The sequence below is a fragment of the Equus asinus genome, chromosome 13 (assembly GCF_041296235.1).
Source record: "Equus asinus isolate D_3611 breed Donkey chromosome 13, EquAss-T2T_v2, whole genome shotgun sequence".
Taxonomy (NCBI): domain Eukaryota; kingdom Metazoa; phylum Chordata; class Mammalia; order Perissodactyla; family Equidae; genus Equus; species Equus asinus.
The window spans coordinates 17,663,731-17,683,676 of NC_091802.1; the positions used below are offsets into that span (position 1 = coordinate 17,663,731).

Consider the following 19,946-nt stretch of genomic DNA (forward strand, 5'->3'; position numbering starts at 1 on the left):
TTAAAACAATCTGTAGAATGTTATGCTACGGAATTCTATGCATCCATTAGAAAGAACAAGAGAGGGGGCTGGCCCAGTGGCGCAGCGGTTAAGTTCGCATATTCTGCTTCTCAGCAGCCCAGGGTTCGCCGGTTCAAATCCCGGGTGCAGACGTGGCACTGCTTGGCAAAAGCCATGCTGTGGTAGGCATCCCACGTATAAAGTAGAGGAAGATGGGCAGGGATGTTAGCTCAGGGCCAGTCTTCCTCAGCAAAAAAAGAGGAGGATTGGCAGTAGTTAGCTCAGGGCTAATCTTTCTCAAAAAAAAAAAAAACCAAGAAATTTGTATATACTGATGTGGAAAAATTTCTAAAATACATTGTTAGGTATAAAAAGAAAGTTTCAGAATGAAGTACATGATATGAAATCATTTATTTAAAATAAAACAAAGCAAAATAAACGCACAAACTGAACTTATAGATTTATGTAAATGCACAGATAAAAATCTGGAGGATATACACATTAAATTGATAATAGTGGCTATCTCCATGGGGAGCATTGGGATTTGAGATCTATCTAAAGGGGACTTAAGTTTCATCTGCATATTGACTTTTTTAAATAAATAAAATGTATACATGTATTACTTCTATAATTAAAAAATTTAAAAACTTAGGAAAAAAGAGGCCTGTAGCAATCAGGCCTTATAAGAAGGCAGAGTTGAAAATGATGGCTGCTGCTAAGTACCAGGCCCTTTGTTTCTTCTTTGCTGCAAAAAAGATTAGGATTCGTCAATTGTGACTGTCTCTGTCTTCTCAGTTATTTTCCCTGTTGCTACTTCTAATGGAAAAGGCATTAAATTCACCACCCCTCATCCTCCTTTAGAATCCTCATCTTCCTTCTCTCTAGACATCAGTCTTTCTTTCTATTGGCTCTGAATCTGGGATTAAAACTCAACAGAAGTAGGAAGGAAAGAACAAATTTAAAGAGGCTAAGTCATCATTTTGTCACATCTGAAGTTCTAGTGGCAGACTGTATTTTCCAAAGGTTGCCACAGCAATATACCCCATCCCACATGCTCTTTTTACCAATATGACTTTGACATTCCTCCCACTGAAGGTGGAGGAGGCTATGTTCCTTCCTCCTGAATCTTGACAATCTTGTGACTACAGAAGTGACGCTATATGACTTCTAAGGCCTGGTTCTCTTGGATGCTCCTTCCTGGGACCCAGCCACCTCCCATGAGGAAGCCCAAGCAACCCATGGAGGACAACCAGCTAAGCTCCCAGCTGACAGCGAGCACCAACTTGCCACCCATGAGAGTGAGCCAACGGATCCTCCTCTTAGCTGCCCCAGCTGGAGCTGCACGGAGCAGAGATGAGCTGTTTCTGCTGAGCCAGGCCATATTACATGAGCAAAATAATTGCTGTTTAAGCCACAAGTTCTGTGGTGGTTTGTTACAAGAAAACAGACTACTGGAACAGTTTCCCTCACAGATGTGGACAACTGAGAGTTGTTTATATTTACAACTCAGCAGCGGCCACTCCAATGGTGCCAGGCCAGCAACTATGTAACACAGGTCACTGTAGAAGCCAGGGTAAGGAGTTGGTAAGTGGTATGGTAGAGGGGACATCTGCAACAGATAGAGTCAGATCAGATGATATCTGAGGTCCTTTCCCACAATAAGATTCTACAATGAACATACCGAGCTAAGTACTGAAGCACTTCCTAGCACCATCTTTTCTTACAAGGGAAGATCATTTTCTCCAGTGACATTTTACCTTTCAGAAAGCTGCCGGATCTGTGGAATTCCCATATACTTGTGGAAGTGTTCCAGAACATTCATTACACCTTGAAGAAGATTAGCAACTTCTCCATACTGCCTTCGCCTGGTCATGGCTCTGCAAGGAAATAAGAAGTTGAGAACTCTAGAAAAACACCAAGGACACAAGATATAGATATGAAACAAGCTACTCTAAGCCCTAAAACAGACATCAACTCAATAAGTATTTACTGAGCACTGACTACACACATGCTGCAGTGCACTGGGGAAGACTTGGTCCAAATCCTTAAGGTGACATCATTTAGCAAGGGAGAGAGCCACGCACACATCTAACTAATACCAAGTAGGATGAACTGAGTTCTAAACAGAAGTACAAGTTATGTGCCGTGGAAGGTACAAAAGAATGTGCGAGTGATGGATTCTCATTGGGTGGTGGGAGGGGAATCTGGGAAGACTATGAGTTTGGTATTTGGGTTGGGTATCATGTGATTAGCAAGCTTTTGACAGAGAAGGGGTAGGAATGTTACCATCTGAGGATTATAGCATTTGGGCAAACAGAACACATCTTCCTTGGATACAACAAAGAGCATTTATATGCATTTACATATTAAATCTGTAGATTTTAAGCTAATGTTAAGTAACTCTGTTTCAGATATGTCTACTTTTCCTATTGCTAAGGTTAATGAGGCTTAAATAAAAGAATGCTGATAAAATCAACAGTTATATACAGTAAGGAAGGACAAACTACTAGATCTAAATTTTTCATTAGGGTTGGGCTTTTAAATTAAATGTATAATTTATAACTTCCCTTAAGAGGCATTTAAAAAGACAGGATCAAGTCCAAGCCAAAGTGTTATGCTGCTACCACTTCCTGGTCTGATAGTTTGGTGGGAAACACTGAGCATCTGGGGAAAGGGACAAGGCAACTGCTCTTCCAGTCTCCCACTGGCCTGCTGCCCTCTCTGATCACTACTCGAAGGAGAATGGACCAGGGTTCACTGAAGCTCATGCAATGCCTGGGAGAGATCAGGAAGGAGTCTGACCACTCTCCCCCCAGTTTTGTATACTGAATCTAAATTTCCATGAAGATGCTCTTTCTCTATCCACATATGAGATTACACTGAGGCTGACGCAGGGTAATTCTCAGCTTGAGACAGACCACAGAAGTGAACTGGCATGTCAGAATTTTGCTAGTAAAAGAGGCCTTTGGATTGCTTCTTTGTGGTAAATAATCAGCTCTTCCTTTTAATACTACTTCTCATGTCCTCATGTATCATTCCTTATAGCTCCTCTATAAACCAAAGAAGCAGCTACTGCCTTTGAAAAAAAAAACAAAAAAAGGTGAAAAAAAAAAAGTGGGTTAAATGATTCAAAGATCTGTTTCCATATGGTAATTTGACAACAGTGCAACGCAGCCCAACAGGAGCAGGAAAACTCGCCAAGGCAGAGGCTGCAGGGCGTGACTATGGGCCTGAATCACCTTGCTGGCCTCCAGGGCAGAGATCTACCACAAGCAAAGGGTCTGTATTCTTGGAGTCCCTCTCCACATGCTTTCTCGGTCCCTTTCAGACACACATGCACTTCACTTCAAAGTTTCAGGTGTTTGTTACGTTGTCCACGCCAGAGGGCACAAAGCGAAAATGGTGACTGAACGTTTGAGACCGATTTGCAGGAAGCAGGGCAGGAGAGTGAGACTTTCCTGGCCGAGAAGTAAATAAAGCTATGACGTCATTTTCTTTATGTGACACATTCATTTCCTGTGGATCCAAAAGAGAAAGTCAACACCGCTTACTCGAGGGAATCGACGCCACCTGCCAACATGTGCAGGTGGTTCAGCGTTGTGATTGAGGTGGTCAAGTGGCGTTTGGCGTGATCGAGCTGCTTAATATCGCGGGTGATTTCTTTAACCTAAAGATTGAAAAGCCACAGGAAAAAAAGGAGGAATGTTAAGAAAGATGCAAATCCATCTGCAAGTAGCTCCACAAGAAAATAATGCAAATGAAGCAAGGAAAAACCCCCAGGTTAGTCCCAGAGAAAACGCAGACGTTCTCATAATATATAATCAAAATAATTTCCAATCAGCCCATTTAAATTTAATTTGGCATTTCCTCAGCACACTTTACCCAGGGTTACAAAATCTTCAATTGTGAGAATGAAATGAACTTTATTTTACACCCAAAATGGAGTGATCCAAACAGCAATTTAGTATGCAGTGTCCAGGGTCCAGGAGCCAAATATAGCACATCTCTTGAACAAGGTCAGAAAAGTATGCCTTCTGACACTGGGACTATTAGGTTTAGTGCAAAATGGATAGTTTTAGTTAGCTAATTCTATTAAGATGGTCTTTATTCATGGAACAGGGTTTATCTGCCCAGTCGCCAGCAAAGATGATTTGCTCTCAAGTCTCAAGAGGACTAAAATGCAACCCTGGTAACATAAGCTTAACATGTAATGTCGTAAGAGGAGAGGTGTCGTTTTCAGGGAGTGAGAAGGTGATCAGGGGAGTAAAATTCCAACAGTGTTGACCAGCACGTCCAAGGGGAAGAAACTCTGTATCAGAGAATACAAGTATATTTCAGTCTCTAGATAAGTGCACTCAGTAGTGAAGTGGGAACAACTGCCCAACTTTACTAACATCTAGGTGGACTCTTCCGCTAACTGGGGACTTCCTCATCAAGCCTGCTCTCTCTCTATAACTCTCAGACTATCAAAATATCTCTATTTCTATTGTGGGGAGAAAAAAAAAAAGAAGGTTAAGGACATACCACCTCTTTACTGAATAGCTGAGTTTGAGGAAAAAGATCAGGGGTGGAATAGTAAACTAGATTAGGAGTTTGGCCCTATAATCCAATCACTTCCAGCACTGAAATCATCATCCTCTTTCCTACAAACCACCCCGCTCCTGCCCTTTTCTGGGTTCCTCAGCTCTAGTGCTAGCATCAGGGGTCTTCACGGTATTAAAAGTCAGTCATCTATGACTCTGCTCATTCTTGCATCACTTGTCAGTCATTAAATCCTGAATATTCTTCCTCTGCCTCATCTCAGTAATCTGTCCCTTTCTACTCCTCGTTCAGGCCCTCTCTGCTCTGCACCGGAGCCGACTGGTCCTTCATTCCCAGCGTCTCCATCTGCCCCCACCTCTCCCCATCACATATCCTATGTCCAAACTGAACTACTTGTTATTCCATAGACAAAACCCTTAATGGCAGCTCACGCAAGGGGTGCTCAGGTCAAACTCACAGGAGACCATGATGCAAACAGAACACTGGCAGTGACTTTCCATAATTATTATCCATGGGAAGCCAAAAAAGGACAGAGCAAGACAGGGCAGGTTTTGGAGTCAGACGGCTCCAGGGCTGAATCCCAGCTCCTCCACTCACCACCTCTGTGTCCTAGACCACGTTCTTTAGCCTCACTGAGTCTCAGTTTCCTCATCTATAACATAGGTAATCATAAAAATAATACTGATAATACCACTGAGTTCATAAGGTTGTTGTGAGGGCTAAATTAGGTCACTTGTACGAAAGAACTGGCAGAGTGCTTGGCACATGGAAAGAGCTCAACGAATACCAGTTCTCTCCTGAGTCCTACCTCTGCTTCCTGTGAGCAAAGCACTATCCAGCAAAGCAAACTGCTTTAAAATAAAACGTTGAATAACTTTAGAAGCAGCGTAGTCAGACTGCTACTGCGTCCCCCCTCGGCTGAAGGAGAGAGCGTGGTCCAGAATGACAGATTGGAATCACAAGGATATCGATGAGTAAGAAACCTGAGCACAGTAAACTCTAGCAAAAGGCACATGTGATCGTGTCAGCTGAGAATCGAGCTGAGCGCAGCACATCCTTGGGGAAAGAACCACAAATCCAAATCCCTCTCTGATGATACACAGCCTCCTCTCAAAGGCTTAATTCTGTAACGAAGCACAAATATCAATTCGTTTCCTTTGATGAAAGAGTTCTCATCCTTTGACCCCTAGTTTGCTAGTTAAGATTCCTAACACCACCTTCCTGGGAGTAGAAGAAGGAAGATCTAAAGATAAGAACAGCGACAATTGACACTTCCTCAGTGCCTAACTGTGTGCTCTGCATTATCCCATATAATCCCCATAATTCGACGATGTACACATGACTATGATCTCCATTTTACAGTGACGACACTGAGTTCCAGAGGGGTTAAACAGCTTGCTCAAGGTCAATAGTACGCAGAGGGCTTGGATCTGAACCCAGGCCACGTTTTTCACTATTATATCAAACTCTCTGTGTCACCCCGCCCCCACTGACCTCAGCTGAAGGCCTGTCCCTCCCCTCCCACACTCCATATTCTTGCCTATCTTGCCAAACAGCCAAAAAAGAGAACTGACGGATACTCAGAAATGTGACCTCAGATCTGTTCCTGGAGACGTAGGGAGAAAAGTCTGTAAGGGTTTAGGAGTTTGTAACCAAAAAAAGTACAGGGAAAAAAACACTAACAACGGTTTCCATTCATTGAGCAACTAACACAAGCCTAGTACCATGCTCAGTGCTCATTTAATTCTTATACCAACTCTTTGAGGTAGATGTTACTATTCTTATTTTACAGTTGAAGAAACTGGATTCAGAGACATGACCTTACATTACGTAGCTGGAATTTGAGCCCAGGAGCTACCACTCCACAGTGCCTCCCATGGCGTAGGAGTGGGTGAGGCTGGATTCTCGGTCAGCGGAGGGGCCTCTGAATACATCACCAGAGGACATACATTTGTAGAGGGAGAACTTAATCAAAACCAGAAACATGCATCATAGCAGGGAACATCCCACCTCCTAGAACTGGTACCAGTTTTTCATGTGATACCAAGTTACATATCATATATCTTAACTGAGAAATATGTGACATAAACAAATGCGAGAGAAAGGAATCCAAAATGACTAGGAAACTATTTTTGGGAAAGAAAAAAGCTTTTCCTATTTAAAAACAGGGCTGCGAATGTAGGGCAGCAGGGACGGTGAGTCACCCACGTCTCGCAGCTCCTCCTGCACTGATCTAGAATGTCCCCGCAGGCTTGCTTTAGAGATGTGGGCACTGTGGCTGGCAGCAAGTGGCAGAAAAAGCCCATTAATTCGTGTGACTGGACAAGAAGCTAACTTCCTCTTCTAGCGCAAAAAAGTCAGGAAGAAACCTCAACTCACCATTTGCTCCGATTTTTCTGCTTTGTCTTTGATATCTTTGATTTTACCAAAGAGTTGCTGAATAGCTTTCTGGGCCTCTTCAAGTGCCTAGAAGAAGAGAAATAAATAAAAAACAAGAAGCAATGCAAGACAGCACTAGTCACCACACTGTAATCAAGTCTAGCCTCAGAAGAAAATTACCAGGAAGCTCTCTTGATTCACTGAACTTTGCTGACAATTTGACTGGACCAAGGCAGGAGAGAGAGTCTGCATTTGGATATGTACAAATACTCAGGATTCCTGCCAGTCTGCATCATAAAGCTTTAATTTAAAAACTAGACCATCTCCCTCTATCTCAGTGCTCGCTACATTTTATTGATGACGACAAATCAACAGGACACACATATCTGTGTGTGTGTGCGCGTACGTGTGGGTAGTAATCTTCAAAGCCTGCAGAGAAACAAAAGTGGCTCTACATTAGGGCAAGCTCTGAATTTTGGAAATTCTAGAAGATCGTACCTTCAAAAAAACCAGGACTGTACATGGGACTCCAGAACTGTGGCAAACTTTAAAGATATTTATAGTACCCCATTTGGAAACCTATGAAATGAAGTAGAAAGGGACACTCAAAAGCCAATGGTGAGCCAAATGCTTCCACTGAAATAAAAACCTACAAAGATGGATGCCACACAGTAAAGCATTACAACCCACAGTAGCTTCTGCAAGCAGGAGAAGCAATATTCAGGGAGTTGTGAGGGTGCCAAAGCCACACACGTGTAGAACAGATGTACTTACAAAAGATGCTGCAGCCAAAAGAAGAACTCACGCTTCATTTCATCAAAATTTATTTTGGATTTAAGAGGGGCCTGTCCTATCTGGGTCTCACAAGCCCTTTATAAATGTAATGATAAGGCCAGTGTAACCCTAGAGCTGTGTGTGGCCATCTTTGCTTCCATAGGGAACAGCCAGCATCCCTGAGAAGGACACTCTTACAGGGGAAAGAGGAAAGCAAAGCTGAGATGAAGGGAGAACAACAAATGCCCTGACAGAATTATTTGAACCCCTGCATTCAGCTATACTGTATGGAAGTGCGACCTCTAAACCTAATACGTTTTCTTTTTTGCTTAGAAAACATCCTCAAAAAGCAAACTTGAGTTAGCTTCCTCTGTAGGAAATTCCTTGTTAGAGATAGAGATGGAATCTCCCTTTCCTTCCCAGGTATCTTGGGCTGTCCACGTCTTCTGATGTTGGGATTCCTTTCTCATTCTGGAGCTCTTTGCCCCACGTGTGGCTCAATCCCAAACACAGCTTTCTTTTGATCTTCCTCTGCCTCTGGGATTTTTTTTTCTTGAGGAAGATTAGCCCTGAGCTAACATCTGCCACCAATCCTCCTCTTTTTGCTGAGGAAGACTGGCCCTGAGCTAACATCCGTGCCCATCTCCCTCTACTTTATATGTGGGATGCCTGCCACAGAATGGCTTGCCAAGGGGTGCCACGTCCGCATCCGGGATCCAAACTGGTGAACCCGGGGCCGCCAAAGCAGAACATGCAAACTTAATCACTGTGCCACCTGGCCGGCCGCCTCTGGGATTTACGGGCATTTCACACGTGGGGACAAGGACTTTAAGCAGTTGCACGTGACTATGTTACAGTTTCTGAAATGAATGTCCAGAAGCTCCTCTGAGAAGTCATTCCTTAGCCCAGTCTGAGGAATGGGTCAGAGTCGCCGAGTCGGAGGTGACACTATCCAAGCCGCTGCTCCACCACCTCCTGGGCAGGCAGGCTCAGTGTGCATCTGTTCCACGGGAGCGTGTCACTGACACCTACAACGGTTTGTGAACAAAGGAGCTTTTCTACCTGTAATTTCTGCCACCTGGACACAGGTATTTTAATCATCAGAAGGTTTAGTCTCGGAACAAGAGTTGGCATTGCTGCCAGAGCCAAAAATTCATAACTTGGGAAATTTCACCTAAAGTGTAGGAAACAATCAAAGGGCCAATGGAATGGAATTGGGTCACACGGAGCAGCTCCTTGCAAGCCCATTCCACCCCAAAGGATGCCTCATCAGCAACTGTTTCCACTCAGTTTCCCACCCTCCTGCCTTTCTCATTCCAGGATTTAGCACCCTAAAATGGGAGAGTGAGAACCCCTCCATTTTCCAGCCAGAAGGCAGGAATTTGAGGCCTGCCTCCACTGTCACGTACGAGCTATACAACCTCTCTGGGCATCAATTTCCTCACCTGCAAAGTGGTGCCGATGGCACTAACTTCCAGGGTCGCTGGGAAGATTGACTGACATAATAGGTGTAAAAAGCTGCACAAATATTAGGTTTATTTCTAGGACTTATGACCAACCTGAGTAAATGCCTGCATGCGTATATGCATAGATAAATATAGACATACACAGTGTTCTCCTCTGCCCACACCTTTCCCTCACATGCACAACCTCCAGGCTGCCCACTATCTGACACTTTCTATCCTAAGGCACTCCTTGGGTGAATCCATGCTGACTCACTCCACCTCCTCTTCCCTCCTAAGAATTCTCTTCCTCAGTGCTAACATCACCTCCTCAAAACCAGGATACAAGACTCTTTTGAACACTACTTACTGCCATTCTGCCCAATCTTAGATTTCATAAATTATGACAAACTAAAATCAAGTTCTAAGAAAATAACAATGGTAAAAAGGAATAAATTATCAGATGTCCATGTCCAACCAAAGGAGTAAACTTTCAAAAGAAAATGCTCAACACAGATACTGATTGTGTGCACATCTTTGTTGTCTCCCATGGCCAAGTTCAAATGCCATTTCTTCTCTATCTTTTCCCCTGAGTTCCCCTTCCCTCCCAACACGCTCTCTCCCATAAACACACACGCAGCACACAGTAGAATCAGTTCATTCATCTGGACGCCTGGGTTCTTTATGTATACTTAATATTTGTAATAACTTTTTGTGGGTCTATTTTTTGGGTGGACTAGGAGATCCTAGAGGGCAGGGACCCTTATTCATTGTGACTCCCTGATACCTAGGGCAGTGCCCAGAATAATACAGTAGGACCTCAAGACATGCTTTAGCTGAACTTTAAAACCAATCAATCATGGACTAAACACACACACAGACACAGACACACATACACACTCCATCTCTGCTCTCAGGAATAGTCAGGCAAGACATTTACCATAATTATGGTACCACCATTTCAACTGTAGACGTTTTCTAAAATTACTATTTGGTGAGGAAGATTCGCTCTGAGCTAACATCTGTTGCCAATCTTCCTCTTTTTTTGCTTGAGGAAGATTAGTCCTGACCTAATATCTGTGCCAATCTTCCTCTATTTTGTACGAGGGTCACTGCCAACAACATGGCTTAGTGAGTGGTGTAGGTCTGTGCCCGAGATCTGAACCTGCAACCCTGGCCACTGAAGCGGAGTGTGCCAGACTTAACCAATACACCACAGGGCCAGCCCCAACAGATTTTTTTTCTTTTTTAAGATCATGACCGTTTACAACCTTGTGAAATTTCAGTTGTACATTATTGTTAGTCATGTTGTGGGTACACCACTTCACCCTTTGTGCCCTCCCCTCACCTCCCCCTTTCCCCTGGTAACCACCTATCAGTTCTCCTTGTCTATATGTTAATTTCCACCTATGAGTGGAGTCATACAGAGTTTGTCTTTCTCTGTCTGGCTTATTTCACTTAACATAATACCCTCAAGGTCCATCCGTGTTGATGTGAATGGGACGATTTTATCCTTTTTTATGGCTGAGTAGTATTCCATTGTATATATACACATCATATCTTCTTTATCCAATCATCACTTGCTGGGCATTTAGGTTGGTTCCATGTCTTGGCTATTGTAAATAATGCTGCGATGAACATAGGGGTGCATGGGACTCTTGGAATTGCTGATTTCAGGTTCTTAGGATAGATACCCAGTAGTGGGATGGCTGGGTCATAAGGTATTTCTACTTTTAACTTTTTGAGAAATCTCCAGACTGTTTTCCATAGTGCCTACACCAGTTTGCATTCCCACCAACAGTGTATGAGGGTTCCTTTTTCTCCACAACCTCTCCAACATTTGTCACTCTTGGTTTTGGATATTTTTGCCATTCTAACAGGTGTAAGGTGATATCTTAGTGTAGTTTTGATTTGCATTTCCCTGATGATCAGTGATGATGAGCATCTTTTCATGTGTCTATTGGCCATCCTTATATCTTCTTTGCAGAAATGTCTGTTCATGTCCCCTGCCCATTTTTTGATCGGGTCCAACAGACCTTTTTTTAAGCAACATAAATCAGCTTTGTAATTCTCACATACTGAAAAAAAAAATATACGGGGTTAATGAACCTAGGAAATTAGACAGGAAAACATTTTTAACTTGAAATGCCATTAATTCTGTAAAGTTGTAGCTATAGTAGTAAATTATAGTAAATAATAAACAGTAGTAAATTGTTTTTATATACATGTATTTTTTCAGAACTCCATCTATCTCAGAAGCCCTCCATATATTCCCTCCCCTCCCCATTTAAGAAAGCTACTTTTCAATGATTGTCTCTTAATAAACTGTATCTTTACATTATTTCAGATTTTTTAAATGTTTCAGTCTTCATATGGAGTTTTTATTATTTCAAACTCTTTTTTTTTTGCTGAGGAAGATAACTAACATCCCTTGCCAATCTTCCTCTTTTTGCTTGAGGAAGATTGTCCCTGAGCTAACATCCATGCCAATCTTCCTCCCATTTTATATGTGGGACGCCACCACAGCATGGCTTGATGAGCAGTGTGTAGGTCTGCGCCCGGGATCTGAACCTGTGAACTCTGGGCTGTCAAAGCGGAGCGTGCAAACTTAACCACTATACCACCCAGCCAGCCCATGTTTCAGATACTTTTAAACATCAGTTTACACTTTTTCCTTCTGAGATAATTGAAAAATTGTTTTTTCTTTTGGCCACATTCCTCAGGAACTAGAACTAATTTTAATAACCACTTTATTCAATCAACAAATAACATACTTAAGATGCAGGAATAAAAAATAGAATTTCTCCTCTCAAAGAGTTTATAATCCAGTAAGGCAAAGAGACAGGCTAATAAACAATAAGAATACTGAGACATGATAAAGATATATAGAGTGTCACTGGAGCCCAGAGAGACCATCACTAATACTGTCTTTTTTGTTTGTTTGGTAGAAGAGAGAGAAAGAAGGGAGGTCCAAGAAGCCCGCCTGAAGGTCACAACTTCACAACTTATTATTTGGGCCAGAGCGTTTTAAAATAACAGCAACAAGAGTAGTGTGTACTAAATTACAATGCTATTTTTCAAATCCATAGTCTATCATAAACAAATTCTCACGTTCCAGCAACACAGGCCTCCACTGTCCTGTGACTATAGACTATCCATGTCTGAACTATTACTCTGAATTCCTGGGGCAGTTATAGTCCCAACTACATTAGTTGGCATTTCATCAATTCACTCCTTGTATCATCCAACAGATATTTACTGAAGATCTTCTAAGCGCCAGGCATTATTCTAAGCACTGGGAATCCAATGGTAGAAGACAAGACAGACATGGTCCCTCTCCTCAAGGAACTTACTTTGAGAAGTGGCAGGTAGGGGGAGATACTGGAATAACAACTAAATAAATAGAGAAGAAAATTTCAGTGTGTGAAAGGTACAATGAAGGAATTAAGCATTGTGAGGAAAGTAACAGCAATGGCAGTCACAGAAGGTCTCGATTTAAAGATCTGGAGTAAGAGAATTTCAAGTAGAGAGAACAGCAAATAAAAGACCTCAGGGTCTGGGGGGACCAAAAAGTAAGGCAGTGGATGGCAGGGTAGTACGAGAGTGGTAAATGTTAAGAAATAATTTGGAGAAGTAAGCAGGAGCCAGAGCATGGAGGGCCTCAAAGACCTGGTAAAAAGCATGGGGATTCTGTACTAAGTGCAATGAGAAGCCAGTGAAGGGTTTTATTTTATTTTATTTTATTTTATTTTATTTTATTTTATTTTACTTTGAGGAAGATTAGCCCTGAGCTAACTACTGCCAGTCCTCTTCTTTTTGCTGAGGAAGCCTGGCCCTGAGCTAACACCCGTGCCCATCTTCCTCTACTTTACATGTGGGACGCCTACCACAGCATGGCTTGCCAAGCGGTGCCATGTCCACACTTGGGATCCGAACCGGCGAACCCTGGGCCGCCGAGAAGCAGAACGTGCCAACTTAACCACTACACCACTGGGCCGGCCCCTGAAGGGTTTTAAAGAAGGGACTGGCAGATGGTTTACACGTGTACAAGACCGCTCTGGCTGCTATGTGGCAAGGGGGCCGCACAGAGGCAGGAGTGAAAGCAGGAGAGAAAAAGCTGTGACGAAGCTGCTGTAGTTGTGTAGGTTAGAGATGGTGGAGGTCTAGCCCAGGTGGCCGGTGGCGATGACAAGAAGGGGAGCAATTTGGGATTTAGAAGAAGATATAACCCGCAAGACTCCCTGATGGACTGGATGTGGATAATGAGAGAAGGGGAAGAATCAAGGATTATTCTTAGATTGTGGTTTGAAATGCCAGTGAATTATTCTATTTACTAAGCTAGGGAAGACAGGAGAAGGAACAGGTTGGACAGGCAGGTGTGTGTGGTGGTGGGGGGAATGGAACTCAAGAGTTCCCCTTTCAGTATGTTAAAAGCACACAGCATATTTGATATCAAGTGGGGATATCAAGTTGGAGATGAGCCTGGAGCTTGGACAAGAGGTGCAGGCTAGACATTTAAACTCAAAAGTCATCAGTTCATAGATGCTATGAAGTCTGTAGGACAGGAAGAAGTCACTTAGGAAGAGAGTAAAGACAGAGAAGAGAAGAGAAGAGGAAACGGCCCAGGGCTCAGCCCTTGGGCATTCCAACGTTCAGAAGTCTAGAAGAAAAGAAGGAGAGAGTAAAAATGCAAGAGAAAAACCACCAGTGACATGAAAGAAAACCAGGAACTGTAGTGTCACAGAAGCCAAACAAAAGTGTTCGAAGGAAGAGGAAAAGAGTGTAATCACATAAGAGCGTAATGTATGTAAGATTAGGACAGGGAACTGGCACTGAATTTAACAACAGGGAAGTCACTGACGACCCTGACAAGAGCAGTTTCAGGGGACTTGAGGGAATGGAAGTGGATGGTGATGACATGATGAAGTGGAGACAGTGAGTAGAGAGCAGGGGTCAGTAAACGATGGCCTGCGCGCCAGATCCAGTCTGCCACCTGTTTTTGTAAATGTTTTCTTGGAACACAGCCAATCCCATTCGTTTAGTATTGTCTATGGATATCTTCACCATATAATCCAGAGTCGAGTAGTTGCAAGAGAGACTATATGGCACCTGAAGTCTAAAATATTTACTATCTGGCCCTTAACAGAAAAAGTTGGCTGACCCCTGGTATAGACTATTTTTCAAGAAGTTTTTGCTATGAGAAGACAAGAAAAATGACGCCATGGATGGGATGAAGGGAGGAACTTTTAAAGATGAGAGATGCTTGTCCATGTCTATTGTGGGAACCATTCAGCAGAAGAGGAGAAAGTGACCTAGCAGAGGGGAGGTAATGGGATAATTACAGAAGAGTAGGACTTTTTAATAATTTTCCTGAATTGTGTAGTGTGTATTAGCTCTCTACCAGGGCTGTAAGTTAGAGTGTGGACAAAGAATACGAATGGCATTCTTATACCCCCTATAATCCAGGCAATCATCCACTCTGTTGCCAGAATGGCAGGCCTAGTTTATGACTATTGTCTTAATATAATTATTAATAGCTCCTTGCTCACTCTCAAAAGTGACTCTGGTGATAAATCATATGGTCACCTCATCTGTAGCATCTAACCAAAGCTAGAGCACAGTTGGAACACAACAAATATTTGCCAACTGACTAAAAATATTGTGGAGCACTTTTCAGAAGAATACTGTTAAGTGCGGAGACTACTGCTCTGAATGAGGTGTGTTGACACCCATGGTTCGCCCTAACTTCAGGCACAGTTATAAGCAGTGGTTCAAAAACAGAGCATCATACTTTCTCTAACTGTTATCTATTTGGCTAATATGGTATCTAATGCCTAAGATGCTGCAAGGGGTCAGTAAATTCTAAACCCACTGAAGCCTCCTAAGAAATGTTGGGTCATGATGTAAAAAAGTATTACAGAGGCCTCTGCAGGCAACTGCCCACCAGAAAGGACTTACTTTTTGCGGCACGATTTGCGCAGAATTCTGTGATGTTGTCGGTCACATCATGTTATAGTGATGTGCTCATGGGATTGTAACCACCATCTTCTAGCCAAACACCCTAAGATATAGGACATTCAGCTAAGAAAAGCAAAAAGGGCCACGTTCTATTCTTGGATCTAAGGTCTGAAGCAGTTTGCACGATTCCTTCTCAGAGAAAGGGTTTCTATTCCTATTTCTCCTTATTCTCAATCTGGCATCCTACCAGAACTGTCTCTGCTGAAGGTACTTTTTTCTCCTAGCAAACAAATAAGACTCACACAATCTTACATTTCACAGACTTAAAGAAAGATAAACTGTCTGCCAGATTCTTTGGGGGCTGGAATACTTTCGCTTGTTATAACAATGTACTAAATTTAATATAATTCATTTTCCAGAGTCAAAAAGGTACTTCTGAAGCATTCACTTCATCAAGCAAGTCTATTCTCAACACACATCCTAATATTTGATATCTAATGTCTGATAATCAATTACATAGGAAGAATGTTTTGCAATTAGAAGAACCATAAGACCTATAAAAGGTTAAGATTTTATTTTTAAAAAATACTAAAATACTTTTACTTAGTACCTGGCTAATAAGAAAATGTGCTGAAAAGAAAGATTCTGGCACTGTCCCTGGACACTCTTTAAAATAAAATGGGGCTACTTTTCCATTCCAAGCTGTATGGAGATTAAAAACAAAACTAATCACCCCAAAATGTCTGCTTTCAAACTATCTTTACCGGAGTTTCTGAATTGAGCACTGCCACAGGGCTCCAGTCTGCATTCAAGGGTGTTACTAGGAAGCAGTTACTGTAGTGGTCCTCTTTAGCAACTCAAATTCTGCAGTTGGGAGATGCAGAGCAACCCACTGAGCTAGCCTAGAAGACTCAGCAGAACCAGTTATGCTATCTCCGTGTTTTCGTGCATCATTAACTGTAACCATTATTCTTAATTCTCCTTGCCTCCTGACGTAGACTCTGAACAGGCTACCAAAGCCACACTAGGTCATGTGTGCAGGAGATAAGCAGTGTGGAACTTGGCGTAGACTCTACTGCTTTCTTCTTCTTTCGTCTTTTTAATTTTTTTTTAGAATTGTTGTCTGCCACCTGTGTAGATAGAGGGGGTCGAAGCCAATGGAAGTGCCTTGAGAAGTGAACATCCCCTCTGGCTATTAGAGGCATCTAATCTTGCAGTTTGCTCTATTAGAGAATCACACTGCCTTTATCCTGTGAGTCCACAGGCAGCTGTTAAGAGATTTTAAACTGAGATCCCATTTGTTGCCACTGAGGAAGGAGGAAAAGGTTGCTCATTTTCAGAACTCGAATGGCTTTATGTTCTTTGAAAAAATGAGATGCTAATATTCAAGGTTACTGGGAAGAAAATTTATTTTTCCACTATTCTGCTATCATTTTTGTTGTCTAACTTTACATCTGTCTGCCAGTTCCCTTCCTATTGTTTGGAAAAGCAATGCATTGTCTTAGTAAAAAGCAAGGGTTTTTGAGCCAGCAGACCGAGATTCAAATGCCAGCCTTGTCATTTACTATGTGATTGCTGTTAAGCCACTTAACCTCTAAGAGGCAAAGGCTCATCTTTTCTAGAACAGGAATAATGGCACCTACCTCAAAGGCTTTGTGATAGGAAGGAATATAGGGCTTAGCAGTGAACACTGTTGGAACTGTTTACCCACTACTCTTCCTTCCTCCCAGGAATTCTCCTTTCACCTGTTCTTATAGAGTCTGCTGTCCCAGAGGCAGACCAGGCCCAAGCTTGGCCAAATGGAGTTTTCTGTAACTTTCCAGAACAAACTGGGAAAGAAATTTCACCTTTCTCTGGCGGTAAGAGCCCCAAGATGTGAAACTGAGTTAGACTGCAGCACAGTTCCCCAGTAAGGGGAGGAGAGTGGTCTCCAGGTAGAAATGATGAAGCTAACACACAAAGAGACAGACACAGAAAGAGCCTGAGCAGTATTCCACTCCTGGGCTGCAGGTGTTTGACAAGTCCAGCTGTGACACGACTCTTCCACAGTCTGACTGTCCAACTTCTCTTTCAAAACAAGACACAACAAGAGCCTTCTAAATAATCCCCCTTTTTGCCTAAGCTAGTTTGAATCGGGATTTTGTCTTCTGAAACCGAGAGAGTCCTGACTGAGGACTCAGGTCACAAAAGGGGCTCACTAAATGGCAACTATTAATATTTCCAGATCTCCCAGACGGAATGTAATATTTCAGAAGAGACTCTCTCTCTAAGAGCCAAAGGTTGCTGCCCCATCTTTTAGAGCTTTGTAAGTAAGCTAGTTAAGTTCAACATCGGCAGGCATATGCAGAAGAATGGCTCATGGATCAGGGGGGTGGTCTCTTTGAACCATGCTGACGATGAGACATTTTCCAGGAAAAAAGTTTCAATCTTTTGTTCTTTCCTTCAATAAAAAGTGAATGCCTACTATATACTGTGCTAGATACTGAGAGAAAAAGATCACTAGATGGGGACACATCTTTAAAGAGCTTGTAAGGAATACATAGAAGAAAAAGAAATAACTATAAGATCAGAATGTACAAAGAGGTATGATTAAGAGTGCCATGATCATTTAGAAAGCAAGAAACTCCTCAAGAGAGCAAAAACATTGCTGAGGGCCACCACATCTGATGAGCCCTCAACAGAGGGCCCCGTGACATCCACTGAAGGTAGACTTCTATGGATAAGTAGCCTCTATTTATGGAATGTTCCTTCTTTTGTTACTGCTGGCCACCCTGGCACCACTGAGAGCTGTTGCTATGGAAACAGGGCATCCCCAGCTGCAGCAGAGATGCTTTAAGAAGCCTCAGCAATAATAACAACACAGCCCATTCTCCACAATGGTGCCAAACAGTAGCAGTGGCTACAGGTATCTCACAGCCATGGATGGGTGTATGTGTGCAGCATCGTGCTTCCCTCTGTCCTCGAACACACCAGGTACCTTCTAGGTTTGGCAGCCCTGGTCAAATGCCAGATGGTCACCCACCAGATGAGAATCATTGGTGTTAACACTAATTCCTCCATAGTCAATTCAGGAGCCTTGAGTATAAAAGGGCTTTATTTAAAGTACAGACTTCTTTCCACATCTGCGAACCAAAAGAATGTAAAGGGCAAAGGGAGTAATTCTCACCTTATTTGTTAAAATGCTCTGTTCCAGCTAAGCTACTTTTATTTATGATTTCTGCAAACCACTCCACTGAAAACATGAACCAAAGAGTTCATTTTTATTGTTTTTAGGAGGTAAGCCAGAAGTTGAAGTCACAAGACGAGGCTGGGACACAAATTCAGCAGTGCCCAAACAAGACTAAACATTCACATTTTAAAGTTCTGCTTCTATCTGATATCATCCATAACTTAAACTACGTTAGCCCTGAAGCAGCTGGGCGTGGCGAATGCATTCATGCACAGCTTCCTTTGATGAACTGTAACCCTGGAGAAGGAGTGCATTTAAAGCAACAACTCCAAATGCCAAAAGAGAAGAAAATGTTTAAGCAAAAGTCTCAGCTGCTTTTGCTGAATAAAAGGTACAGAAATTCAAAACTTTAGGAAATGGGGCACATCTAAAGGAATAATTTGTCCAAGTTTAACAAAGGCCTACTTCCCACAAATATCTAGGACTTCCCAGTTGCCAAGTTAAAGGCTGCTTACTTCATTCTAACCCCCCAGATCTTACTATCACTTCTAATTTGAGTCACCTAGTAACTCTCATCAATGGCATGGGTCTTCACTCAGAAGAGAACACTCTTTTGTGGTGACATGTGGATGTGCCTTCAGCTGATTTTTAGAGATACCTTCTGCACCAAATGCTCCTCAGGCTGTGGACCTCCTTGAGGTTTCATCTGGATGACTCTCTCTTCCTATTTCACCTAACCCCCTCCAGTACCACAGGTGCGCAGTGAACACACGGTGCTCTCCTTTCACCCTTCAGCGCTTCTCTCAGTCCAGTTTCTTCATCATGCTGGGCAGGACCCAGCTGGTTATGGACGCCATGGTCACTGCCAATGCTTGGAGTCCCCTGTGAACCAGATAGCTTTTCAGGTTCCACAGTGAAAAAAGTAGCTCCCAAATCTGCTTTTAAAGTTTGTCACTGTTTAAAAAGAGAATTTGGTATAGACAATTATGCAGCATACTGGGAATGAGAAAACCCAGACTAACTCACTGAGTGTGATTTTGGGCAAGTCATAGAGCCTATTGAGCCTGTTGAACATTATATGGCCTAAGCTACGTCTCTGTGAGGATCAAGTAAACTAACATACGTAATAATATTTTGCAGAATGTAAGGTAAACTTAATTATATTGTAATAAAACATTAACATTATAAATCAAGATAAATGACTCAAAATGTACCTTCTGCCAAAGCAACCCAAAATGTGTCTTTGCTTGTAGTCAATCAATGAAGACATATTAGCCTGACAATAGTATATTCTGTTGTTTTTTTTTTTTAGATTGGCACCTGAGCTAACATCTGCTGCAAATCTTTTTTTTTTCTTCTTCTCCCCAAAGCCCCCCAGTACATAGTTGTATATTTTAGCTGTAGGTTCTTCTGGTTGTGCTGTGTGGGACACCATCTCAGCGTGGCCTGATGAGTGGTGCTAGCACCATGCCCAGGATCCGAACTGCCGAAACTCTGGGCTGCCAAAGCAGAGGGCGCGAACTTAACCACTTAGCCACTGGGCCGGCCCCAATAATATAGTCTTAATTCTGGAGATCTGGGTAACTCCAGGGCTGACAACTGCTACTGGAACCTGACCACAAGATGCTAATCCAGTCACCAGAAATCTCCAAAGATCTTCTGATCTCCAAGTACTCAGTCAG

At 42.6% G+C, this 19,946-nt stretch overlaps 1 protein-coding gene across 1 annotated transcript in view; it reads right to left on the reverse strand.

The window, feature by feature from the left end:
* Positions 1-19,946, reverse strand: part of VPS53 (VPS53 subunit of GARP complex) — a 135,777-nt gene that overhangs the window by 93,810 nt on the left and 22,021 nt on the right. The window contains exons 5-7 of the mRNA XM_014827001.3: positions 6,922-7,008; positions 3,552-3,667; positions 1,758-1,877 (exon numbers count right to left, since the gene is read on the reverse strand). Coding sequence (XP_014682487.1) covers positions 1,758-1,877; positions 3,552-3,667; positions 6,922-7,008 — 323 coding nt within the window. The remainder of the gene's footprint in view (positions 1-1,757; positions 1,878-3,551; positions 3,668-6,921; positions 7,009-19,946) is intronic.